At 33.8% G+C, this 27648-nt stretch overlaps 1 protein-coding gene across 1 annotated transcript in view; it reads left to right on the top strand.

Annotated features, from left to right (window-relative positions):
• The window catches only part of SESTD1 (SEC14 and spectrin domain containing 1), a 94906-nt gene that overhangs the window by 52550 nt on the left and 14708 nt on the right, over positions 1-27648 (top strand). The window contains exons 6-13 of the mRNA XM_081050819.1: positions 4553-4666; positions 5797-5894; positions 8189-8244; positions 10823-11034; positions 17133-17255; positions 23078-23272; positions 23797-23911; positions 25368-25527. Coding sequence (XP_080906945.1) covers positions 4553-4666; positions 5797-5894; positions 8189-8244; positions 10823-11034; positions 17133-17255; positions 23078-23272; positions 23797-23911; positions 25368-25527 — 1073 coding nt within the window. The remainder of the gene's footprint in view (positions 1-4552; positions 4667-5796; positions 5895-8188; positions 8245-10822; positions 11035-17132; positions 17256-23077; positions 23273-23796; positions 23912-25367; positions 25528-27648) is intronic.

The following is a 27648-nucleotide window of genomic DNA, read 5'->3' as shown; positions in this document are numbered from 1 at the left end:
ATATTTGCAAGTTGTTATGGTCTTTTCTTTTCTCACATTGTCCTTGGTTATCAATGTTAGTCTCATAAAATGAGTTAGGAGGAGTGTTCCCTGAATTTCTGTTCATTGGGAGCATTTGTTTAAGATTGAAATAATCTGGTCTTCTTTGATTTTTTTTTTTTAAATGAAGCTTCTTAGACTGTCAAGCTCAGCACATGGCTTATAGATCCTCAGGACAAATATGACGTTTTTACATTAGGAGGCTCCCAGGCCTCACAAGACTTGCTAGAGGTCTCAGGACTAGTAAAGCGCAAATCCAGAACTGGAACCAGTTTGAGGTCTAGTGTTCCTTGCACCATTACACACAAGCTCTCACAACATGATTAGTTAATAAAAGACTTTTCAGGTACTGAAAATTTCTTCTTTGATTTTTAAAACTCACTTGTAAACTGGCTGTGCCTGGTATTTTCTTGGGAGATTTTTTTAAAAGAGAGATTTATATATATTTATTTTATTTTTTAAAATATTTTTATTATAAAGAATTGTGGACACATTAAAAGTAAACAGAATATGATAATTAACTCCATGTGTATCACTACACCCAGTTTTAATAACTGTCAGCCACGGTTTATCCTGCGTCATCCTTACCCTCACCCACTTTCCTAAAGGAAGATTGGGGATATTATACTAGAGAAAAGAAGTTGAAGACATTTCAGTTTATCTGTAAATAACCATTTTATTATGTCTCTAAAATATAAATATTCTTTGTAAATAATAAAACCCAATACCAATATTATGCCTTAAAAGAAACAATTATTTAATATCTAAGAGCCGTTTGGTTCAAATTTGTAATTATTTGGTAAATGCTATAAAAGGATTTGGTTATATATACAATATTACCGTGTTTCCCTGAAAATAAGACCTAGCCAGACCATGAGTTCTAATGCATCTTTTGGAGCAAAAATTAACATAAGAACCAGTCTTATGTAATATAATATAAGATTGGATATAATGTAATATAATATAGTATAATATAATGTAAAGATCCAGTCTTATGTAAGACCGGGTCTTATATAAGTTTTGCTCCAAAAGATGCATCAAAGCCGATGGTCTTTTTGGGGAAACATGGTATATATAAATATTTTAAAATTCATTCATAAATTTATATATAAATTAATGTGCACGCACAGATTGTTTGATTTATTTATATCAGGATCCAAATAAGGTCCACACATTTTGATGGTTGAGACGCTCATCCAAGTGGATAGGTTTTTAAATATTGTTAGCGATTTCTCATTTGATTGGTTATTGATTTCTGTTTGAATTGCTTAATTTCATTGTGGTGATAGAATGTTATCAGTTAGTTTCTTTGAAATGTACCAAGGCTTTCTTTATGGCCTGATACACAGTCAAGTTTGTAAATATTTCATGATTGCTTGAAAAAACTATGTAATTCTCTTATTATTGGTTGTGGGATTAGTCATTAAATAAGCTTTTTAATCTTAATTTCTCTTTTTCTTTTATTACCCTTTTTTTCTTGAAGGTAACAATTTTTATTTGTTCTATTGAGTTTCTCATTGTAGCGAGTATCTCTGTAGTTTTGTTGAACATATTCTTTGGCTTTTATGAATCTCTGTATTTCCATAAATTGATAGTTGGATTTAGACAGTTGATTAGATTCATATTTCATTTTCTTTTTCCAAGGCTGTTCATTGGTGTGGTGATATGTCTCTCCATCATGAGGCTCATAATTGTCTTCTTCTTTGTGATGTTAGTAGCCAGCGATGTTCAGTGCCTAGATTCCTTAGTTTATTAAAGATTTAAAATGATGATATTCTAGTTCTGTTATTCTTCGTTTATCAGCTAGACTACTTCTACAATGAGAAACTTAACCCTTGTTTATATTTGATTACCCAGTGTATACGAAAGGTAAATGCCTATTTCTCTTTTATTTCCTGGTTTTCTGTAATTTGTTTCCTAGCATGGTCCAGTGGTGATCGTTTCTTTTTATAAGTTTGAGCTCGTCGAATTAAATACATTTAATGCTTCAAAATTTATTATTCTTATTGATAAACAAATTCTTACATCTTTGGCCAGTGGAAGTCTTTTCAGGACCTTTTGGCACAACTCTAATAGTCTTTGATAGCTTTCTTCATATCTGGATAAGAAGACAATCCAATCTCATCCTGTGTATTTCCAGCCCCAGACCTGGAATTAGCCACTTCTCTAAGGAGCCTTGATTCCTTATAGTGGAAAATGGTATTTGGAAATAACAATCTGGATACTAGAAGTATGTATCACTACAGAATTGGTTATTCTAAACTTTTCAGTGAACAGAACTAGAAAATTTATGTGTGAGTGTGTGTGTTTTTATTTAAAATGAAATACATCATGAGTTTAAACTGATACTTCCAATTCAAATTGAAAACCATAAGGGTACTTTTTCCCTCTCACATCTTCCTTCCCAAGAATGCCATTTTCTCAAGGACATCAGAGACAGGAGAATTAGAATAGCCTATATTAATCATTTGCTTTCTTCCTCAAGTGATCTCAGAATAGCAATACTAAAACTACCAGTAGCAGTATGATTACTGAAAATGGAATCTCATGATTCACGTCACTTTATTGGTTATAAATGTCTGTTTTTTTCTCATGTCAGTTTGGATACTTTTTTTATAGCAATTTATCCATTCTAAATTTGCATAGTTACTAGAACAAAATTGTCTTGCGTGTCTGTTTTTTAAAACACTGCTGGCAGGTTAGTTCTGTTTTTTTCATACTTTCTATTATTTATTTTTATCTTTCCTTTTTGCTTTATGTTATCAGAAATTTGTTGACTTCATTTTAGTCTTTTCAAGGAATGCTTTTGGCTTTATTAATTTATTAGTTTCTCACCTCTTCTATTTTCTTTCTATTTATTCTGTTGTCACCCCACCACTGCCCCCAACTTCTTACAGATAGGTCACTTAGCTCATTATTTATTCACCAGCCTTCAATTTCTAATATAAACATCTAAGGCTCTTAATTTCCACTTAATGTATTGTTACCAGTAGCAATTTGTTATAAACTCTTAATTATGATAGGATCATTTTCTCCTGAGTTTTATGAACTTTTGGTACCATGTTTTTGGTATCTTCCTAAAATAAGCCCCCCCCCCCCCCCCCCGCTTGCCAAAGCAGTTTATAGTCTTGGTAATTTGCCTTCATTTAGTGTTTACATTATAATTTTATATATAGTATAGATGTTCCTATTTTGCATTTTGGGTGTGTTTCTGAATTTTTTTCTCCCTTCCCTTCCCTTCCCTTCCCTTCCCTTCCCTTCCCTTCCCCTTCCCCTTCCCCTTCCCCTTCCCCTTCCCCTTTCCCTTCCTTTCCTCTTTTTATTTCTCTGGTGATTCTTCCACAAGTCCCCCTTACAATTTTGTTCTCTTTTTCTTTTGTAATTAGTTATTCTTCACCACAGTCAAGATACAAAAACATTCCATCATCCCCCCAATTTACTCATGCCACATGATAGTCACACCTTTCACCATTCTCTCTGTGGTGCCTGTCTTTTTTTTATTTTCAGACTAGTGGGTTTCTCTTGACCTCAGCTCTCTGAGGAATTCCTGAAAAGTTACAATTTTGTAGATTATTTGGCCTTTGTTTAGGATGGGAATAGTGCTCTTAGTAGCTGGAGACATTTTTCTTACCAAGTTTTTTTTGTAAGTTCAAATTCACGTATTAATTTTTGCATTAGCATTACCATTTGAATACTTTTCTCCCACATATTTTTTTTTATATTCATGTATATCTTCATTGAAACTTTGCTTAGTTCTGTATTGTTCTCTTAGGTGATTCTATAATTAGTATTTGGAATCTTTTAAAGTTTAGAGTTAAAAAACTATCATGTTAATACATAAATTTCAAGTTTATGAATTCTCTTCTCCCCACTTTATAGCTCTGATTTCCAAATTAAATTTTAGTATGTGTTATCCTGGGTTTTATCTACTATTAAAGGACATGTTTTGTAATATATAATCAAAGGAACATTGGAGAAACTTTAAAGTGTATAGTTGTTATATTCATTAAGTTTGATTTTTATTAGTAGCTTTTAACAAAGTATAATAAAATGATAAATTATATCTTTATTACAGAGTGTAATACAAAGAGCACAATAAGTATATAATTTTTGATGATTTATTATTCATTTGTGCTTACCATTTTAATGTACTTAGCTAATTTTAAGGCCATATAAAAATTCTTTGTTGACTACATCATTGTATTAAAGAAATTGATTTTTATTACCAAGAAATTATTAATGTTGATAAAAATTTGAAAATATTTCAACTGAGCTGCTAGTGTCTCTTATTTTTTAAGATGTGTTATAAATGGCTTATGATAGCTTATTTCTTAGCAGATATCTACAATTTATTGAATTGATTTTAAGTGTAGTAATTAAATATTGTAGTAATGATAATATATCATGATGTTGAAAAGAATATTTCGTAATTTAACCTAATTGTACCTCCTCATTACTTTCATGGACATAAAAAGTGGCTTACTAAGTGTTTCCTTTCTTTTTACCTTTATAGGTTATTTTAGTGTCTGCCAATAAGTTGACTCGTTATATAGAACCATGCCAGTTAACAGAAGATTTTGGTGGAAGTCTCACCTATGATCACATGGACTGGTTAAATAAGAGGCTGGTTGGTATATTATAATGAGATAAAATGTTATTACATGTAAATAAGATATATTTTGATAACTTTATAATTTTAATCAATTAAAATGTAGATTGTTTTCCTTTTCACAAAAATTAAGCAATATAATGTATACCATATGATAGCTCAATGCTTGAAGGCAAATGCTCTGGAGTCAGATTCACAATTGCTACCTATTACTTTTGTCATTAGTAGCAATTTAGTCAAAGTTGTAACTCTTAAGTAGAATAACAGAGTAGCATAATTTCCTGAGGTAATCTAGTTGACATACCATTTTCAGAGAGAATATTTAAACATCAATTTGAATTGAAGAGCACTTTGGCAGGTTATGGGTTTCATTTCTGAAAATGTATCTTCTTTTTCAGGCCAGACTTCTGAAATCTGCTACTCTGTGTAATGCAGCATTGTTTAATCAAACTGCTGAGGACTGAAAGAACAAATTTCAGATTAACTGAATTTATATTATATGAATTTTATTGAAGAATACTGTACTTTTGGATGTTTCAGGATGGAAGACCAATTTTATTTCCACCATATTTGAACAATAATATCAGAAAAATGAATGTCCACTTTATTTTAAATGGACTTGGCCAGTTCCTTTTTTAGTAATATCTTAACTGATGTTAATATTTTGACTAATTTATTTTTATGCTACATGCTGGTGTGTAAAATTCTTATTCTATACAACCAGTATGGACTGGTAATAGACTAACATGAAGAAATGTTCTATAGCTGGAATTAGAGAGTTAAAACTGGTCTAAATAATGTTTGTGTAGTTAAAACTGTTATTGGTCAGATGTTTCTGAAAGAAACATAGGAATAAAAATAAACTTATGGACTGAGGAATAAAAATAAACTTGTTGATTGAGGAATAAAAATAATTTCTTAATGTATAAAAATTGAAAAAATTTTCTATTCATTGAAACTATTCGTTATTTTAGGAAGCAGTTTTGTTTTCTCTCCTTATGGTTGAATTGTACTGACACCCAGAAGAAAGGGAATTCTGCCTGGCTGATTCTGTTGCTCTTAACTGAAAATTCTTTTGTGCATATTAACTTTTAAGATTATTCTTCATATGTTGATAAAATCTTATTGTAGGTTATTGTATATTGTAGGTTTTTGAGAAGTTTACAAAGGAATCTACATCATTATTAGATGAACTTGCTTTGATTAACAATGGAAGTGATAAAGGAAATCAACAAGAGAAAGAAAGGTAGGTGGCCAGTGTCCTGAAATTATACCCTTGCAAAGCTATGATTAACCTGATAAAAGATAACCTCTGTTGTTAATGCAAGCTAAAAGAACGAAGGTAAACATGTTTCCAGTCAATAAAAATTGACATACAAAAGTTGAATTAAATTTATTAATTTGTGAGAATTAGTTTTACATGTACAATTTATTGATTTGAATCAGTTTCTTTACAAAAGTTTTGATGAATAGTGATATGTTTACCTTTTTCTGACACTGTAAAATCCTCATTTGCAAGGACATGTTTTCAAAATGGAACAATTTTCTACCTTTTAGAGTATACTACTTTGTAAAGAATAGGAACAAGGTTACAGCATGAAACAAAATTTTCTAACCTTATTTAAATATATTAGCACTTAAATGTCTAGCTTGTAGAACTCTTATGTCCTGGTAAAATAGGTGATATTCATGAGTGCAGCTTGGGGAATTTAGTGTTTTATGACACTGGATGAAATAATTGTTCAGTTGTATTATCTAAATGTAACTACCTAGGTGAATTATTTTAACAGATTTCCATGCAACTTTACAACCTTAACAATTTTCACGTTCCTGTTGGTAGGCCAAGTCCTCCCCAGCTTAAAAGCACTATAGGGCACAAATTGACTCTTCCTGGTCTCTCCATAGCAAAGTGGTCACTAGAACAATAATTTTGCATTAGGAAATTGAAAAGAATCAACATTCATCCTTGTCTATCGCTTTTGAATCTGACCTTAATTATACAGTCCTGCCTTTATGCTAGTCATCTTGTGAGTCTATGAACTCAACTGGAGTCACATAATAGTCAACGGAGATAATAAGGCAAGAGGAATGTAAGACACCGGATCTTGACTAAAACGAAGTGAAAAATATGAACACAAATGGTGTGAATGTAAATCTAGTTAAAATAACAACAAACGTGTAGAAACATTACTATCCTATAGATGCTTTTTAAAAAGGTAAAATGTAAAAATTTTATGTATATGTAAATGTGAGTGTGTGTGTTGTGTAGATGACATACACACACGCACACACACATTATGGCTGAGGAATTTAAAATGCCACACAAATTACTTGACAAAGATTAACTGAACCTCTGACTTTCTGAGTAGTCTAGCACTGTAAGTAAGATGTGTCCTGTTCCTCAGGGAAGACACACTAAGAGGGTGACTGTAGAAAATGAGTTTATGGTCATAGATTTAAATGTTGTTTATTATGTTTCCTTTCTGAGAATTACTATAGATATTTACATATTATAGGTTCTGAGAAAGCATTGCAGCGAAGAAACTTATTTAATTGCTTCCTTAGAATTTCTTGTATTAGGTTGGTGCAAAAATAATTGCGGTTCAAAAGGTTAAAAATAATTGTAAAAGCCTCAATTACTTTTGCACCAACCTAATATTTACACCCCTTTTTCTCCACCTAATAATACCTCGTTCAGTCTTTTGGGAAACATTTTGGGAAATGCTGGTTTGCATGACTATATGAAGTACTACATAAAATCTTGTATTTGCCAGCCCCTCCCCAAGGAACTCAGATGTTACTGCTTAGTCCCTAAAACTCCACATACCAAATTCCTGCATCTTGCAAATTTTCATCACCCTCTTTATGTCAGCCCTCAGGAAACATCTAGGGGAAGGCCTCGATCAGTTGACAAAAGTGAAAGATTTAGAGCAAGACTGCTCAGTTACAGCAGCAAGGTCCTAGGCTTTGCCTTGTCACGTACCTTGTATTTCCTTCATCTTGTACTTCCCAAATGTGTTTAAGAAAGTAAAGCCATAGTCCAACTCATATGAAGCATAATTAGTGCAGGGAAGAACATACAACTGCTAAGGACACACACATACACACCAGAGAATATTTGCAGCTCGCAAAGATTGCTGTTGAGGAATAAACTTTTGATGGGAGGATGGCTGCATACATTTTTAACGTTGACATTTCTGGGCTATTCATATATTACAAGTTTCATTTCGAAATAAATACCCAGTGAAAAATACTAGAATGGATTCCTTTGACATATTTAAAATAATGCCATAATTAATAATAATAAACTATATTTTCAAGTAGTATATTTTGTGAGTTATTACATAGATATTTCTTTGGCTACTAATACTTATCTCTCATGAGCTTCCTAATGCTTAAGAGAAATTAGCATGGTAGAACAGTCTGCTTCATATTTTCATACTTGTGTGCCCCTGTTTTAATAGGTATGTATAAAGGATTTTCTTAAGCTATATGACTAGAAATACAGCTATTAATAATTGCTCATTTGGTACTTGCCAGGTCTGTGGATTTAAACTTTCTTCCATCAGTTGATCCTGAAACAGTTCTTCAGACAGGTAAGATGAAAAACATGTTTATCAGAAATAATCATAATCCAATAAACCAGTCATATGTTAATTGGTTCAAAAACATAAACATTAGTTGAGCCTGTACAGCAGGTCTTGGAATAACGTTTTGTTCAATGTAATTTTGATATAGTTGATGAGATCCCAAAGAAACTTAACTGTTATTTGTATCAATTAGCCTACGGTAAAATTGGTTTAATTGTATGTTGTTTTGCTTAAAATTGCAAAATCCTTGGATAACATAAAGTGAGGACTTAACTGTATTATGTGACAGAAACTCTAGGAGAAATTTTTCAAACTGCTTTTCAGTTTAACTTAAGTGTGTTAATATACTCTACAATATTAAAAAACATTAATGATAGTTAAATTACTTTTCCTTTGAAATATTTGGGTTTATTTGTGAAATGGAGATAAAAATTTATATTTCATTAGATTTCTATGAGCATTATTGAATACTCATTATATTCTAGCATTGTATTTTTATGTATTTGAGTATTTCATTCTCCTAACGACCCCTTCAGATAATTAGTATTATTTTCTCTATTTTGCACTTGAGGAAGCCAAAGCATGCATTTATATATATATGGTTGCTCAAGGTCAATAACTATTAAGCGTCATCACCATAACACTGAGATAGATCCAAATCCAAAGCTACCAGCAGTGCTGTTTTACACTCATCTGTGTAAAACACGTAGCACCTTGCAGTGGCATCGCACAGTGTGTTCACTTTGGAATTCATTTAAAAGGAAATACTTTAATTTTATTTCTAATGTATTTTTCTAATCATAGCTCGTAATTCTGATCCTACTGTGTATCAGGCACTGTTCTAAATACTTACGTATGTTAACTCATTTATCCTTTACCATAACCCAGTGAAGTGTGGGTACTGTTACATCCTAATTTTAAGATGAGAAAACTGAGGCGTGAAAAAATTAAGTAACCCATATGGGTTATACAACTGGTAATGCTAGAGTTGGGACTTGAACTAAGGCAGCTTGGTTTCAAGGTGTGGGTTTTGAAGTCATTATGTGGTGCTGCTTCTCTAACAGATAGGCAACATTATGGGTAACAAGTGTCAGAGTAGAGAAAAATAAATGTATTCTGATCTTAATGGCTTTTATGAATTTTATATATATGTAAATATATTAAAAGTATGTTTTTGTTTATATATATGTGTGTATATATGTGTGTGTGTATATATATATATATATATGTACACACTATACTACACTTTAAATAAATCTTTAAAATACTTGTTATTCCAGTTACAAAATGTAAGGAAGAGTAAAGAAATAAATTCTGAATATCTTGGTGGTATTGATTCACTTGTCGTAAGTTTTTAAAGTATGGTATAGATCTTATCTTTTCAGAGAAGAAAGGAATAATTGTAATCTCCGAATGTTTAGAAGGTAAACAGACGTCAATTAAAATATTGCTCTAGACTTAAAACTCTAGATTTAATTCCATGTTTATATTTAACATTTTGAAAGCTGCTTTAAGCCATCGAAATAAGAAGCTTTTTAAATTTGTATTTTAAAATTAACTTTATATGCTACTAACTCTTTTTTATATGCTATTGACTCTTAAAGTAGGGATCAAAAGAATATAAAATGGAGAGCTTTGAACAGTCTTAAATATTTTTTAGAAATTGGAAATGCTTCCAAATCATAATAAAAGCCACTTAAATTTAGGACATTTTCCTAAATGAAAAGATGAAGAAGAGAATTTAAATATCTGCATATTTTTGGCCCCTAAATAATAATTTGAATAGAATTATCCTGGAGGAACAATTTATAATTTATTTATTTTTAAAATTGTTATATACTTAGAGTTTTAGATATTGTATATGTTGCAGTTATAATTTCTCACGCACGAGTGAATTTTCTGTATGAGTTTGCTGCTATTGAATTAACATTGGATGCAATTTTTTGGCCCTTCATGATTCACAGTTAATATGTTGTAGAGATTCCTATAGAGATTATTTAGGTTTTTTTTTTTGTACCAATAATACAGACTTTCTACCCTTACTTTGATCATACATGTGTTACATCATCAGCTTTTCTTTTAGGTGCTATAATTAAGGGTATGGATTAATACTGAAATCTTACAACATTGATTAGAACCATCAGACAGAAATTCCATACTGTAATTGTGCTGTACAGGGAAAGAGGATCACTTCGCACTATCCTGAGTAATGAATCCACCAATAAGAATGTGATAGGTAGATCGATAGATAGATAGATAGATAGATATAATATATACATATACTATATATATTTGGTACATAGTATAACATATTTAGTATGTATATTTATGATACATGATATAGTATATATGTATATTCATGCATATATATGTATGTGCATATATATATGCATATATACAATTTTTTATTTCATTCTATATAAATTTAAAAATTGCATTTCAGTATTAGTGACCTGGTAGATAGGTAAGTAGACATATAGTTAGATATAGGTTCTAAAAATAAGGGACTAGAATTGAGAAGATTGAGAAATAAAAATTATATTTCTTTAAGGGTATTAATTATAAGTATTTTTCATTCATAAAGGGCATGAATTGTTATCCGAATTACAGCAGCGTCGATTTAATGGCTCAGATGGAGGGGTCTCCTGGTCTCCTATGGATGATGAACTGCTTGCACAGCCACAAGTTATGAAATTATTAGATTCACTACGAGAGCAATACACCCGTTACCAGGAAGTTTGTAGGCAACGTAGTAAGCGTACACAGTTAGAAGAGATTCAACAGAAGGTAATGCAGGTAAGTGTCTGACTCGAAAATATCTAACTTTTTAACATTAAAATTTTTTTTATAGTTTCTATTCTGTGACTGATTGTATACTGAGCCTTATTTATATTATATAGAGAACCTTAGACATATCACACCAGACTCTCAAATTATTTTTAATTATGTATATTTTTACAAATAGTATTTGCATTAAGATTATATTTTTTCTACAGTGATGACATTGAGCAGTCTGCTTACTATCTCAGAATGAGCTTCAAAAAAATAACTAGTTGGAAATGTCATCTGCAGTCTCTGTATCCTCACAATAAATGCTTTATTATTGATACTTCATTTATTTATTTTTAATAGCTTTCTAGCTTTTTGTTAATTTAGGCTATAAAGAATTTTCTATGCTAGCAAAACGATAAACTATAAGTCTTAAATTGTGTTTTATGAAACTGATAGAAAGCTTTAAATTAATACTTGATTTTTAGTTCCTTTTACAACTGATTTTCATAAGAAAAGGGCTAAAATATGAAAAATAAATACTAAGGAAGACATTTCTGTTATTTAGACTACATTCTGGACTTTCATCTATTATTAAAAAGTAAATCTTAAAATATTTTACTTAAAATCTAAATTAGAAATGTCTTTATTACATTCATTCGTTCATTCATTCATTCATTAGATAAGTATTAAGTGCTTATTATGTAGAAGACATTGTGCTAGCATTTATATGGGATATAAAGTTATATGGGATATAAAGGTAGACTTGGCTTTTGCTATCGTTAAACTTCGGGGGAGAGAGTGTTAAGTATCCCAGGACATTTCTGAAATGCTGTGGTCATTTGTAGGAGCTGAGGGTACAGGAGACATGGGCTAGTTAACTGAGCTTTGAGAAACTCCAGCATTTAATGATAAGATAAAAGAGTGTACTCCTGAAAAACAGTTATGAAGGATTGGCCAGAGATGGCGGAGAAAAGTGTGAAGAGTTAATTCTGTGTTGTGGAAGCCAAGGGAAGAAAACATTTCAGGGAAGGAGTTGGGAACATTGTCAAATGCTGATGAAAGATTGAGTAAGAGTAAGACTTAACATGTCTGTTGGGATGCGATAGATCTGGGCCATCGGTGAACCCAGCGCATGGAGCAGCAGGGCCAGAAGCATACTGGCTTGAATTCAGGAATGACATCGAGGTGTGGGGAAGGAGACACTGAGTACAGACGACTGAAGGGAAGATGAGTAGAGCAGTGCCTAGAAGTGGTAGAAGAGGGGTTGTGTTAGTGTGCCAGGGCTGCTGTAACGAAGTGCTACAGAGTAGGGCCTTAAACAACAGAAACATTTTCTCCCTATTCTGGAAGTTAAGAAGTCCAAGACTCAGGTGTTGACAGGGTTGGTTGCTTCTGAGGGCAGTGAGGGGAGGATCAATTCCCTCCTTAGCTTATTGATGCTCATCTTCTCCCTGTGTATTCACATCGCCTTCCCTCTGTACCTGTGTCCAAATTGCACCTCCTCCTAAGGACACTTACCACATTAAATTGGGGCCCACCCTAATCTCATTTTAATTTAATTGCCTCTTTAAAGATTGTCTATTTAAGTAAATATGGTTACATCTTGAAGTACTGAGGGTCAGATCTTCGATGTAGGGATTTGGTGGAGGTGGTGGTGATGGTGGGACCCAACTCAGCCCACAACAGGGATCAAGTGTAGTGTTGTTGTTGTGTGTTTTTTTTTAATATAAAAACTGTAAGCGGTTTAAAGGCTACTGGGATGTGTGTATTTGGAGGGAGAGGTTGAATATACAAAAGAGAAAGAACAATTAACACTATCGAGTTCCTGACAAGGTGGATGTGAATGGACTCCAAAAGCACAATTGAAGAGGCTAGCTTTAGAATGAATAAGGGAGAACTCCCCCATTATAGCAGGAGGAAGGATGGGTAGGATGAATCCAGAGGTGTCTCCATGTATAAATCAGGCATCAGGAAGATGAAAGAGTTCCTGTCCGATGTGTTCTCTTTTTTCGTAAAATAGGAGACAAAGGTTATCCTCTTGGTGGTGCAGATGGTGGTGGAGGAGGAGAGGGTTGGCATTCTAGAGGAGCAGAGGTTTAAATGGAGTGGAGAGGATTCAGGAATTTCTTTGTGGAGATTAGAAGAATAAAATTACCACAGAAATGGATCAGAATTTTTAGGTAGTGTTTATTGATCTTGACTTTATGGTGGAAACTTTCTGGCCTGTTATGACCCTAGAAATTCGTGGCAGGCTGTTGAGGTGCAGTGCAGAGAACACATTTGGTGATGGGATTCATCCAGCATTCGTGCTTTGCTATATAGAATCAGCTGTTAGGATAAAAAGACGGAGGGGCAAAGGAGTTAATGTATGGGCAAATGTGTTTTTGAAATGATGGGCCAGCTCAACTGGATAAAGTAGAAAGAAACTAGAGAAGGAAGATGATGATGATATTTATAATGATGATGATGGTAATGAGATTATTGTTAAAAACAAAGTGCATTACAGTTCAGTTTTCCTTATGAGCATTACATGTGAATTGGTTAGAACATTAATAGTCACCCTGTAATGGTGCCTGCACTTTGTTTTTCAAAGGTCACGTTTTAGGGAAAGATCGATTTCCCTTGATGCAATGATTACTTAAATTTAGCTATATAGTAACATACATTGATTATGTCAGCACACACAGAGCATAAACTATACTGCCCTCATCAGTCTTGCAAATTTGGGGAAAATGAAAAAAAAAACATTGTTTATATAAAGATAATCATAAAGTTGACTATCTCTAAGTTAAATTAGTGAAAATTGAATTTTTCCCAATTTCTTTTTTTATTAACTTCACTGAAAACATAAGGAAAGAGAAATGAATAAGTCTAACAGATAAAACTGTATGACAAGTAATACCCATTATAGTTATCAGTCATTTAGTCCCCGTAGTTATGCTAGTAGCATAAGACCTCATGTGGTATGCAGTCTCCATGCTGCTGCGCCTACATTTAAAAATTAGATTTCACATGCTCCTGGGTAGGAGACGATACCACATCACTGAAATAAGCTATCGTTATTCTCATTATCTATCTTGGCAGTAATTACCGCCAGCATTGCAAGTGTTATTGCTGAAATCATCCCGTGCTTTTCTTCCTTTGTAGAAAGGAAGCATAGATGTAGAAAGGAGTAGGATGCACTCTGAGTTGCATAAGTATACAGCTGGAGGGCCTGTTCCCGTTCCCCATATTCTTTCTCCAGGTCAGATGCTTAGCATTTGCTTGACAAGCCCTTCTTCCTGATTTGATCTCACATACTTCCAGGTACTCTGTCATGCAGCCTTTAGAATAATCAGCCTGGTCAGGAAAGAATGGTGGATAGTTACATATATGCATTGGCCTCTGCAAATATTTGTCATAGTAGATTTTAAGAACATATATCCAGGGCTATACTTTGCCTGTAAATGTAATCATTTGGGAGGTCCCACTGATACAGATTGGTCATGGGACTCTTTTTGCAGTAAGTTAATATTCAGGTTGAAAGAGCAAGCTGTCCTGCTTGAAATTAAATTTTATAACCTGGTTTGGCAAACTGATATCAATGCACTTAAACTTGTTTACTGGACATCGACCTCAGTTCGCATCATTTTTATTAAAAATAGTCATACATTTACTCTGTCTACATGATTGAAGTTGCATACTAAGAGAAGTTACTTTCAGCATACATAAAAACTATGTGCCCTTGACTGTGTAACTTTTTCTGTGCCGAGATGCCTTTGTTTTATTTAAAATTTATTTTTATTTTTATATTTTAATCTTTTTTAATATATGTTCTACTTTATTATTTTTTAACACTTGTGAATTTTTTAAATTAAATTTATTGAAGTGACAATAGTTAGTAAAATTACATAGTTTTCAAGTGTACAATTCTAAACTACATCATCTGTATATCACATTGTGTGTTCACCACCCAGAGTCAGTTCTTCCATCACCATATACCGTATTTTGAATAGTAGACAAGACTCATGGCTTTTAGTCCTAGTTTTTCAGTAATGGATTATGTTCAGTAATGGACCCCAAGGAAGTCACTTAATCTCTCTGAAACTCGAGTTTCTGAGTATTGGATAAAAAATTTGACCAATGTAATTTCTGACGTCCCTTCCAAGTCTCTATATGCACAGCATAGAATTACTTAGAATTGGTGGAAATTGGAAACATTCTGCATGCTCAACAATAGAGAATTCAAATCATGAAAGCAGGTATAACAGTTATTTGAGGTAGTACATTACTTACTTGGTTCTTAATAAGGATGGGTGGATGGGTGCGTTGGTTGGTTGGATAGACAGGAGGGAGGCAGGAAAGCAGGCAGGCAAGGAGGTTGGACTTCTTCAAAAAGGTTTTAAACCATTTAAAAGTTTAAAAACCATTTAAAAGTTTAAACCTTTTTTAAAAAGGTTTAAAAGTTTAAACCTTTTTTAAAAAGGTTTAAAAACCATTTAAACCATTTAAAACTTTAAAAAGGTTTTAAACCATTGAACCATTTAAAAAGGTTCAAACCATTGAAAATCATAATAACTGTAGCTATATAGATACACAGAATATCATTGCAGTATTATAGTTTAATGGTAAGCGAAAAACACAGAATGGAAATTACTTGTACTTTATTAGAATTGGCTGTAACACTTAAAACTGTAGTAGCATATGAAAACCCTGTGCATGTGAAAGATCAATGGAAATCTACATGATTTTTTTCCCACGATGTGGTACTTTTATATAATTATTAAAAAGTTACATGAGCTGTTAGATTTTAAAATGAATGTATTTTAACCTGGTAGCAACAGAAATACACTATGGGTCTGCAGTACTCCGTTATGAAGTTGTAAGGTAAGCCTTTGTATCCACTGGGTTTGTATGCTACAAACACCCTCATCCCCTTCTTGAGAGCTGCCTTACGTTTAGATTTAGGGCATAACCATACATCTGTTGTTGAATTCCTTATTGTAATTTAGTAACAGGAAAAGCTTGAGAATATGATTTTTCTGTTAAGATTACTTCGCTGTATCTATGTAGTTTCAGAGTATATGTGTTTGTGGGTAAAGTGTTAACAAAACTCTTCTTCTATACGAGAATTTCATCTTTGCTTAACTATCTAGCTCTGTTCCCTTGAAAACCTGATAAAAATTGGAATGTCAACTATATTTCTAGGTGATGTTGCTTATAGTAAAAGTTATTCTGGATCTGGATTGGGAAAATTATTAATACCTGATGGAAGATGTAATTTTGGGCATCCTTGAGTGACTTTTATAATGTCTGTGATCCCTGTGGGGAGTGAGGTTTTGATGTCAGAATGTGTCCCATGTTTTTCCCATATGGAGCACCTCTCCTTACACCCGAACTGTTGGACTGCTTCAGGTGCTCGGCTGAAGAGAACTACCTGATGCTGCTGTTCTGGCAAATTAGTCCCCACCCTACATCTTTCTGGATAGACTGATGTCATTGGGACTTCAAATGACCTTGTGGGTCTGAAAGTTTAGTTGATCCGGAGAAGATCCCCAGAGGGTATTGCAGTAGTATAATTCTATAGTTCATTTAAAATTTTCTTTCCAAAGTAAGAAAATAGTATTTTAACTTTATATTATTTAATCAATTTGTTCAGTTCTTTGGGAAGAATATTAGACAGGACACATGGCTTTTAGTCCCAGTTTTTCAGTAATGGATTGTGTTCAGTAATGGACCTTGGGCAAGTCACTTAATCTCTCTGAAACTCAGTGTTGGATCAGAAATTTGACTGATATTATTTCTGATGTCCCTTCCATCTCTGTGTCCTATAGTTCTCTGATTTTTTATCATTCTAAGTAAATTTTTAATCTTTTTTGTGGGAGCATTCCAGATTTCTTTTAGCCTGGCAGATGATCAGTTAGCAGAAAACCTGAGGTGCTGTTGCTTCAAATTTAGTTTTTGGAAAAGTTATCACAGTATAGTTGCATAGTCCTAAAAGAAACATTTACTGCCTATGCAGTAGAATTTAAAGAATTTAAATTAAAAATACTCAAAGAACTTTGGGATGGGAAAACCAGTTAGAATGAGAGTTTGAAAAGCTTTTGATTATTTTAAAATTTCATCTCAACTTCCACTTACAGGTTGTGAATTGGCTTGAAGGACCTGGATCAGAACAACTAAGAGCCCAGTGGGGGATTGGAGACTCCATTCGGGCTTCTCAGGCCCTACAGCAGAAGCATGAAGAGATCGAGAGCCAGCACAGTGTGAGAGGCTTTTTCCCTCAGCAAGTTACAATGCTATTCTTAATGTGCATGATTAAAAGCATGTGTGGTGTGAAGTGATGAATTGCTATATAAACTTTGGTGTAGGGGCATAAAGTACAGTATGTTTAATGTTTAGAGGCCAAAAAGTACATTTTGACCACTTGGTATATATTCGTTAGAAGTTCAGCGTTGGTTTTTGTCTCCAATACAGTTTAATTACATATTTTTATACAAACACAATTCATGGGAAATTTAAAAAACTATAGTGACAGAAATGGTACTCCCCAAGATAGAAACTGTGATTCTTAAGTCCTCAGAGGAAAACCTGTCCCTGTTTTATTCTGGGAGTGTGCAGTACAGTTAAATGCCTGTATTCCAGAATCGTTGCATTAAACAAAACTGATGGAGAGTGAGTGCAGAAGGGTACAGGATATGTTTTCGTTCTCTGTGCATATAGGGGTTCATGTTTATAACTGTGAAGGGAATATGAAATCACAGTCATGAAGATGGGAAGGAAAATTAATCTACAGGCAGATTGTAGGTAAAATTGTTCAAGAGGGTTTAAAATTTAACATCTTGTTATGGCGGAAACTGATCTATGTTATGCTCTTGCTGTGTTATAGTTAATTCTTCATTATTGAGAAAATGATCATCCAGTTTGTGGGTCAATTTGCTTACCCCTTTCTTCCTCCAAGTCGTACTGCGTTTTATGGTAATTTTAAAATAGATTGACTAGAAAATTGGAAAAATAAAACTTGAATCCATTAATTTCTATCCTTAGTTTATCTGTCTTAAATAATCGATGGTTTTATACACAGTATTCATCCTACACATAATATGAGGAATAAAACATTTCCCCATAAACAGGTAATAAAAGAAGCCAGTCCCCCTCCAAAGGCAACTGTGATCAGAATTGATCTGATTGGATTTATTTATTAATTGAAAAAAAAAAGTGTATTAAAGGTGAATATAATAGGCATCTTGACCTCCAGGGTCTAAATGCACAACAAAGGAGAACGGTATTTAAAAAATTTGATAAATAATAATATTAAACTCTGGGCCCAGATGAGACTTAAGGATCATTTGGACATTATAGTTCTGTAATTCTTTTTTTCCCCCTTTAGCTACACTAGTTGAAGTGGGAATTAAAAGTTGGATAGTATTAGGGTGGAATGTACATTTTTAACTAAGTGAGATTAAGGAATAAATATTGACAATGCTTTTCTTAGGAATAAATTTGAATTGTTAACCAGGAATCATTTGCTCTTTATTAGAGGTGTATTTTAATAACATCTGACATAATTATTTTCTTTTTTACTATATACCATTCTGTTTAGTTTCCTTGGTAATTTTCCCTAAATCAGCTTTAATGATCAGTAATATTGGCAGATAAAATACACACTCTACCCTATAGGAATTGTAATCTAGCTGAGAAAATAATATATAAGCAAGAGGTATCACAAGATTTAGAATCATATATTAATTAGTATTTGGAAGAGACTTAAATGAAATCCCATAATTGAAAAATCGATATATTTTCTATATTTCACAGGTTCCAACTGGTGGTTTTTCCTTTTATGTTAAAAGGAAACATTGCATAATTTGTATTTAACTTCCAGCCTCTGTTCCTGAGCTTATAATATTTTAATATTCTTGGTACTTTTAAATAACTTAAAGCTGTTGATATTTTTGACATAGATTGTGATTTATTTGAACCCTGTGGATTGTTCTTGGAGCATGTTACTATAGAATAAGTGTATTCTATAATTTGTCCTACTTTTTAGTTCTTGAAAATAGTATTTACTATAGAACATTCTAGACTTCCTCTAGAAAATGAAGTTATGAAAGTATCCAAAACTCCTTTAAATAAGGACACATGTATTTATCTATATTTTAAAGATGGGATAAAGATTTATCTGTATTTTAAAGATAACAAGAGGAATAAATGTAGTTAGAAATTGAATTTTATATATACTTGTATACATTATAAAGAAGTTAAAAAATTGGATTACATACATACTGTAAAGAGTTCATAAAAGAAGTATAACTATATGTACAAAAATGTATATTGATAAGTACATTTTATATTGCATATACTATGGATTAAATTACAAATGGTATACATAGAGATTCCTGTGTTTAGATGTTTGTTTTCGTATTTTTATTGTATTTATAAGGTTTTAAAATCAACTTAAAGAAACAGATTACTTATGGATGGCTTTTTGCTTAAATTTATTTATAATGTAAATCAATGTAAAATTACAGAACTTTTGAATAGGAAGTGATCTTATAGGTTATTCTAATACCGATCACCTTGTTTTATAGATGAAGAAACTGGGAGATTACAGTTTTTAGTCACATTTTAATCAGTGGGTAGCTGGACAAAAGTTAAAACACCAATCTTTGATATTCAGATGAGATCTCTCCCTCTCTGTCAGAGAAAGCTACTAAATTTCATGAACTTGCTTAAGATGTAGCATTCTTGTTTTTCTTATGCACATACATTGATGTCTGCATTCATAGACATGGTGCCCAAAGAAACATTGATGGCTTATCATCTCATTTCTTTAAATGATGAAATTTGTATTAAAATTGGGAGGTGGGGACTGATTGGATGGGAGTATAGATGAAACAGGATTGGCTGTGAGTTCTATACTGATAAATTAAACTGGATTTTAAATTATCATCTGAAAAATTTATCAGTTCTATACTGATAAATTAAAGTTGGATGGTACATGGGGTTTCATTATATAATTCACCCTTAAAACCCCCTTCCCTCACTTCTCAGTTGAAAATTTGCATATAACTTTTGACTCCCCCAGAATTTAACTACTAATTGCCTACTGTTGATCTTAAGCCTTACCAATAACATAAACAGTCAATTAACACACATTTTGTATATGTATTATATACTGTATTCTTATAATGTAAGCTAGAGAAAATAAAATGCTAAGAAAATAAGAAAGAGAAAATACATTTACAGTTATTTATTGAAAAAAAAAACACCTGTGTATAGGTGAACCCATGCAGTTAAAATCCATGTTGTTCAAGGGTGAACTGTGCTGTTCTTTACGTTTCTGAATAGATTTGAAAATTTTCATTCTACAAGGTTTACAAAAGAATATTGCACCATTTTAACCAATAGGTGGCGCTGCATTGTAACCTTGAAAATAGGTAAATGCAGGATGAGTATATTAGCTTATGATGTTTAAGACAGTCTGATATTTTATTAAAAGCTTTCTTTGCTCTCTGTAAATAGAACACTTTAAAACATGTATTGCCATTTCTCAGGTCTTACAAATTATAATGACAAATTTCTAGTATACTGCTTAATATACTCTAGTATATTGCTTAATAGTAGAATTTGGAGAAACTTTTTAACGTAACTTGTTGTATTAACGCACTCTGTCAAATACTAAGGTTTAGATTTTTCATAAAGCATAATTCAGAAATAAATCTTAAAATGAACCGAAATTTCTTAGCCAAGAATTGATTTATGTTTTTAAAAGGTCGCTGGCTATTGTTTGGAGAGGAGGGGAGTAGGGACAGTGAAATTGGAAGACAGGAGGCTAGTAGAGTGGAGGCAGCAGAACTGATGAGAAATTGTCAGATTCATGGGTTGAGCCAGCAAGACTTGCTCTTGGAAGAAGAATCAGATATTTAGCCTTAGCACCTAGTGTTAAGATGGGGACGACTGGGAGAGAAGTAGGTTGGGAGGCTGGAAAATCAGTATCTTTGGGGACAGATTAAATTTTAAATATCTAAACATCATCTGTTGAGGTGGCTAGTAGACAGTTGGGTATGAGTTTCTAGGGTTCAGCAGAGGGGTTGAGGGTATTAATTTGGGAGTTAGAAGCCTATAGATGTCATTTAAAGGCATTGGACTAGTTGAAATCATCCTAGCCCAGTGAGTATTGATTTAGAAGCAAAGAGCCTTTGGAAAACTGAACCCCTAGTCACTCATTAAGGTAGAGGACAATTAAAGGAAGGACAGCCAGCAGAGGAGGCCAAAAAGGAGCTGTGTGTCTCCGGCAACAAGAGAAAAACACCTTTCAAGGAGGAGGGATTGGTCCTTTTTGTCAAATGCGGCTGAGAGGCCCAGTAAGATAAAGACTGATAATTTAACAATTGATTTCATAAGAGTGGGAAGGACAAAATCCTGATCACAGTGGATTAAATAGAGAATAGGAAATGAAGATAGAATAAGTATAGAGAACTCCTTTAAGGGAGGTTTGTGGGTCTTTTTTAAAAATTGAGGTTTATATATAGTAAAATGACCATATCTCAAGTGTATATTTTGTTTTATTTTAGGTTGGTGCAAAAGTAATAGCGGTTTAAAAGGTTAATTGCAAAAACTGCAATTACTTTTGCACCAATATAAGATACTACAAATTATTTGTGTGCTCATGGAAATAACCGAGTTGAAAAGGAAGAATTGATAATGGCAAAGGGAGAAGATAATTGTAAGAGCAAAGCCTGCTATGGGCCACAGAGGATAGTATATAAGACGCAGTGAAGTGATTGGACTTTGAAGCAGGAACAAGTCATCCATTATTACAGTAGAGAGTGCAAAGTATAGGCCTACAAAAGCAGGAAGGTCATAGATTTGTTGGTAAGATGAGAGCATTCTCTTCTGATTGCTTCCTAGTGTATTAAGAAGTTAGAGTTTTAGTTGAGAGTAAAGAATTGAAAAGGAAGTTGGAGACTTAAGGAGTGGAAAAAATGTAATCATGGGAATGGAAAAGTAAAATTACGAGAGAAATGTAATAGGATCACTAAAGGCCATTTGAGGTTATTTAATCATAACTTTAAAAGACACCTATCCACATGGTGGTTTTTATTTAGCCATGTTTAGCTACTCTGGTGTAGGTACGGTAAGCAAAGAAAGCAGGTCTGAGGTTTGACAGGTGAATCTGATGGAAGGATGGAGAGTAGGATATGGGCATGGGTTGTGCCCTGGGAGGTGTTTGTGGCCTCTGATCAAGGAGAGAAGTGAGGACTCCTCAGTGCTGCACAGTAGAACATGCTGAGATAAATGGATTGGTGGACCCTATGGGGCTGTAGGAGTGGACATACTAAAGGATGTGACTTGGAGACTCAGTATCTGGTGGTGAGAGAGTGGGATTCTTCAAATTGAGATTTTGGGAGCCGTTCAATAGTATATAATGACAGGATTTTATGTCTGTTTGGAGTGGGTAGCTGATGTGGGATGAGGACAAGATCGTCGGAAGTGAGCGAGGGAGGCAAGGCACTGAGAGTTCAGTGTTGGGTAGATGTCTACGCGGTGGAAGCCAGTAAGAAGGCTGGCACTGAGGAGGCAGTGACCTTTGCTAAAGACCCTGGATGAGGGCATGCAACAGGAAAGGTTGGAAAGATGTAATCCGACGGCATGCACTTCAAAGGAGATGTGGTTTTTGAGAGGAGACAGACGATGTGATCTGGAAAGAGGAATAAAGGTGCCTTCCTTCTACTCCCCTCCTCCCCAGGCTTGTGGTATGTCAGCTGTGGAAACAAAAACAGCAATAAGTTAGGAGGGCTACAGGGCTAACTGCTTTCTCTGAGGGTGGACAGCTTTCACGTAAAATAAGAAAGAGGCCAGGATGAGGGTGTCAGAGATTTTGCTATGGGCAGGAGTGAGTTCCAGGGATTGCAGTGGAAGCATGTGGGGGTTGGGGGTCTTTCCATCTTCCATTTAAAATAATTTGCCTAGGAGCATTCTCCTGTATGCTACTTAGTGTAGCTGGAGGAATTATAAAATGTAATGTAGTTCTCCAGGAACAAATTTTATCCTTAATTTACTTTCCATTGTCTCTCCATTATAGGAATGGTTTGCAGTGTATGTGGAGCTTAATCAGCAAATTGCAGCTCTCTTAAATGCTGGGGATGAGGAAGACCTCGTGGAACTGAAGTCTCTGCAGCAACAACTTAGTGATGTTTGTTACCGACAGGCCAGTCAGCTGGAGTTCAGGCAGAACCTCTTACAAGCAGCTCTTGAATTTCACGGTGTTGCCCAAGATGTAAGTGTACTCTGATTGCTTTTCTTTTCTTCAAATTATCTGAACACTTATCTGCACATAATTTTTGCAGGTTTGCATGTCTCCTAATTATTTTTCTGGAACAATAAAATAATGTACTGGTGGGGGAAATGAGATAAAATCTTTGGTTGATTTTCTTATTTTTAAGTCAATCTGCATGCAACTAAACCTTTTTTGTCTAAATAGAGTGTCCCAACCCAGTAGATACATTTTATTTCTATTGTTTCTCAATGTTTATGCTTTATAACATACATTGAAATGGAAGTTTCAATACTTTTTTTACATTCTGCTGACCTGGATATATTTCTTTGTCTTCCTGGTGCATGCATTTATGTGTTCTGTCTTTCAGATGACATGTATTCTAATTATTCGTTCTTGTCTTTTAACAGCATAGTCTTTTTCAAGTATAATTGTGATAACCTCATTAGCTATAAACCTCATTAATCATTAAACACTTTAGATGCTGATTACATCAGGGTTATCTCTTTGGTGTCCCTCTGCTTTAGTTGTCTCAGCAGTTGGATGGCTTATTAGGGATGTTGTGCGTAGATGTAGCACCAGCTGATGGAGCATCGATTCAGCAAACTTTAAAACTGCTTGAAGAGAAGCTGAAAAGTGTTGGTAAGCAGATTTTAAAAATGCTGAAACATAAGGGTTCTTTTTAAAAATATATCATTAGCATGGTCAGACTTATACTGAACTAATTGTAACTATTTATAGGAAACACTGGAAAAATAGTTTAATTAAAGTTTTATTCCCTTGAAGGGTGTAATTTATACCAAAATGTTTACTTTTCATTGTTGGTCAGTCACTCTTCCTTCGTTGGGCCTTTAGCCTTTCTTGTTTACCCAGCTATATCTACAGGTGCTATGTCTTGCATATACTATGAGCAGTTATTTGTAGTGCATGCGTAAACTGTGATTAGCTGTGAAGTGTTCTGTGGTAAGCCCTGTATGCCCAAAACTGTGTTTAATGCAATGATTTTTGTTGTTGCTATAGCCTAACCTGTGAAAAAACAGTTGGTTTCGTTCTGTGCATTTGTTTCTCCAGACGGGGAATATAGCCAAGATTAATACTCTAAGGGGAGGATGGTCCTATTTCATTAAGCTAGTTCTCTCACTTGACTTTAAGCCCTTTTAAAATTTGGTGTAGTGAAAACACAGTAATTTTCCCAAGGTCATGACTGGAGAGGTGGATGCTGGATGTGAAAATGGGATACAAGGGTGGATCGAGTGGGACAGGAGGGCGAAGGGGGACGGAGAGGAAGCAGAGCCTAGTGCACAGAGGTAATAGGAAATGGTGACACGTCATTGAACCAAATTAATTACTGGAAAGGACTTGGAGGAATGGATTTGAAAAATCATATTTGTATTGGCATTTTACTTGTTTTCAGCCTTTGTTATTTTAGCATAGGAGGTGCGTAATATATACTTTAGTATTTAATATGTCAAATTAGTTTGTTTCAAAATGTCAGAAGTTTTCTTGAGCCACACGTTTTCTTTAAAAAAGAAAAAAAAATCTTGCATTCTTATCTAATTTCTAGTATTTAAACATGTACTAAGTGTTGCTTCTTACTGGGTATAAGCTGGGTAGTGCCTATACTCAAAATGTTCAGCGTCCTTTAGCAGTGATAATACATGATTCTTTTGAAATCTTGCAACTTACACACTTATTTTTTGAACAAAATATTTGCCCTATTCTCCTAAAAATTGGACAGCATAAAAGTAGAAAGAAAAAATTTGAAAAATCTTACCTGTCAGAATAGAAATTCTCACACTTCCTGCTTTCAGTTTTGAAACGTAATTACTACCTATGGAAATTCAGCTTTTGGAAATTCTCTTTAAGGAGAATTTGGCATGAGAGGAAACTCCAGTAACAGTTACATTTAAAGGGTTTTTTTCTGTTCGCTTTTTTTTTTTTTTGCTTGAAATGTTCAGAGGACTCCATTCCAAGATAGTTTAATGTACAGAGTTGTTATACTTGGAATCCAAGTACAGTATCTGCTGAGAGGGTTTACTTGAGGGTGGGAAAGCACCTCCATTGTTTAAGAGATTAAATCTAGTAACTTTTGTTTTAGATGTAGGATTGCAAGGTTTGCGTGAAAAAGGTCAAGGTCTTCTGGATCAGATCTCCAATCAGGCATCCTGGGCCTATGGAAAGGATGTAACCATTGAAAATAAAGAAAATGTGGACCACATACAAGGAGTGATGGAAGATATGCAGCTTAGGAAACAAAGGCAAAGTTTGACTGTTAATGTTATTTTTTTGCTGAGACAACATAATTAAAATGAAAAGTGATAAAAAGTGATAAGTGTATTTTTCATTCCAACTAAAATTTCTTACCTGTTTTATAGTAGGCATGTAGTTAAGTTTTTGGTTAATGTAATAATTATTGTGTATAATTGTACTGACAAATAATGACAATTTGTTCAATTAATGCGTACCATTTCCCTTTTAACTCAGTAGTAAAAATTTCAGTTACACTCAAGTACTTTACATTCCATATCCCTAGTGTAGCTATATGACTCTTCTGTCTTTTAAGAAAACCGTTTTTGGGGGAATTTTGCTTTTCCATTTTTTATTTGGTTTAGTCGCCACTAAATCTGTCATCTACATTGATCTGTTTCTTCATCTGAACTTCTTACTCACAAATTGTCATATATCCATTGTTTTCATATTTGCTGTAGTAGGATTAGAATATAGACTCTAATGTTTATTAGAGTAAGATGATGCGTAAGATGGGTAAGGGTAAGATCATGTTTAGTTTCATTTAATAGAGAGCTAGGAATTTAAAGGGTTCTTTGAAAACTCAATTTGCAATAACAACTGTAAAGTATAGTCGTCCCTCCATACCCGAGGGGGATTGGTCCCAGACTCCCTCTTCCGCCCATGAATACCAAAATCCACGGATGCTTAAGTCCCTTATATAAAATGGTATAGTATTTGCTTATAATCTATGTACATCCTCCCACATACTTTAAATCATCTCTAGGTTTCTTATAATACCTAACACAATGAAAATGATTTGGAAATAGTTGTTATACTGTATTATTTAGGGAATAATAAGAAAAACAAGTCTGTAGGTGTTCATTACAGAAGCAGCCAGCGTAGGCCTAACTACATAGTACACGTCAGTAACATTTTTTGATGATTTTCTATGTTAAACTCTGCAAAGTACATTCATTCTGTTTTATTTATTCTAAATCTGTCCAAAAACGATGTGCTTTTTCACTTACAAAGCACTCCATGAAAACCACTGAGTAAGGGCACTATAAAAGTTCTTCATTCCTGAAAAAAACCGCTAAAATTTTCACTACATAATACATGTTAGCAGCAGTGTAACATTTTTCCCCCAAATATTTTTGATCCACAGTTGGTTGAATCCACAGATGAGGAACCCACAGATAAATAAATGGAGGGCTGACTGTATTGCGAAGTAAAGCATTAAATTAATCTTGTGCATGTATACACAATCTAGCATGGTTGTATAAATTTTTTGCACATTTAGAAATTTTAGGGTCATCAACAAAACCTACAAAAACTCCTCCTATATCACAGAGAAAGTAGCCATCAGGCAGAAATTCCTTCTACCCTCATATCTGCAAATTTATTTATTTCATTATTCATTCTCATCACAAATGACGATACAGCCCTGCTCTTATCAGAGCCGATCTTTCCATGTACCCTCATGTCTCCTCACTCCATTAACTCCTGTTCTCTACTCTGAACCCTGTCTATCATTTAAATGCTTAAATTGCTGCTATTTTTTAAAAAAAAGTTGACCAATTATATACATGCATATACCTTCCCTCTTCAATTCTTTGTCTTCTAGCCCCAGAGCTCTCCTTCCCGACAACTAAGTCGTTTGAACGACTAAGCGACACTCATACTACTTCCTCACTACCTCTGATTGACTTTTTTTCAGCTCTTCTCAGTCTGACTTTTACTCTCACCATTTCACTGAATGTGCTCTTCCTGATGTCACAAGTGACTTTGTAATTGCCGTATGTGATAAACACTTGATCTGGCTCAAAATCCTGGGACACTTTTAGTCCTGACCTTACTTCATCACTCTGAACAGCACGAGACACAATTGAATTTCTCTCTCTTGAAACTCCCTGACAACCTTATCTGCTTTGTAAACACCCTCGTGATACTACTCCTGGCCCTTTCTTTTCAGTCTGCACTGTTTTCTTGTCCTCAGGCTGATGTCACTGCTTCCAGGGTTTGTTCTGAAGCCACATCCTCTTCTCCGTGTATGTTCTTCCTGGAGAATCTCGCCACTCTAATGACTTCTGTAAGAGGATCGTGACTGAGTAGTTAACAGCTCTGATGCAAACCTCTCCTGCGCTTTAGAC

The sequence above is a fragment of the Rhinolophus hipposideros genome (assembly GCF_964194185.1).
Source record: "Rhinolophus hipposideros genome assembly, chromosome: 6".
NCBI lineage: Eukaryota > Metazoa > Chordata > Mammalia > Chiroptera > Rhinolophidae > Rhinolophus > Rhinolophus hipposideros.
Note: the sequence above shows the minus strand (reverse complement) of the source record. Positions and strands in the feature narration are given on the sequence as shown.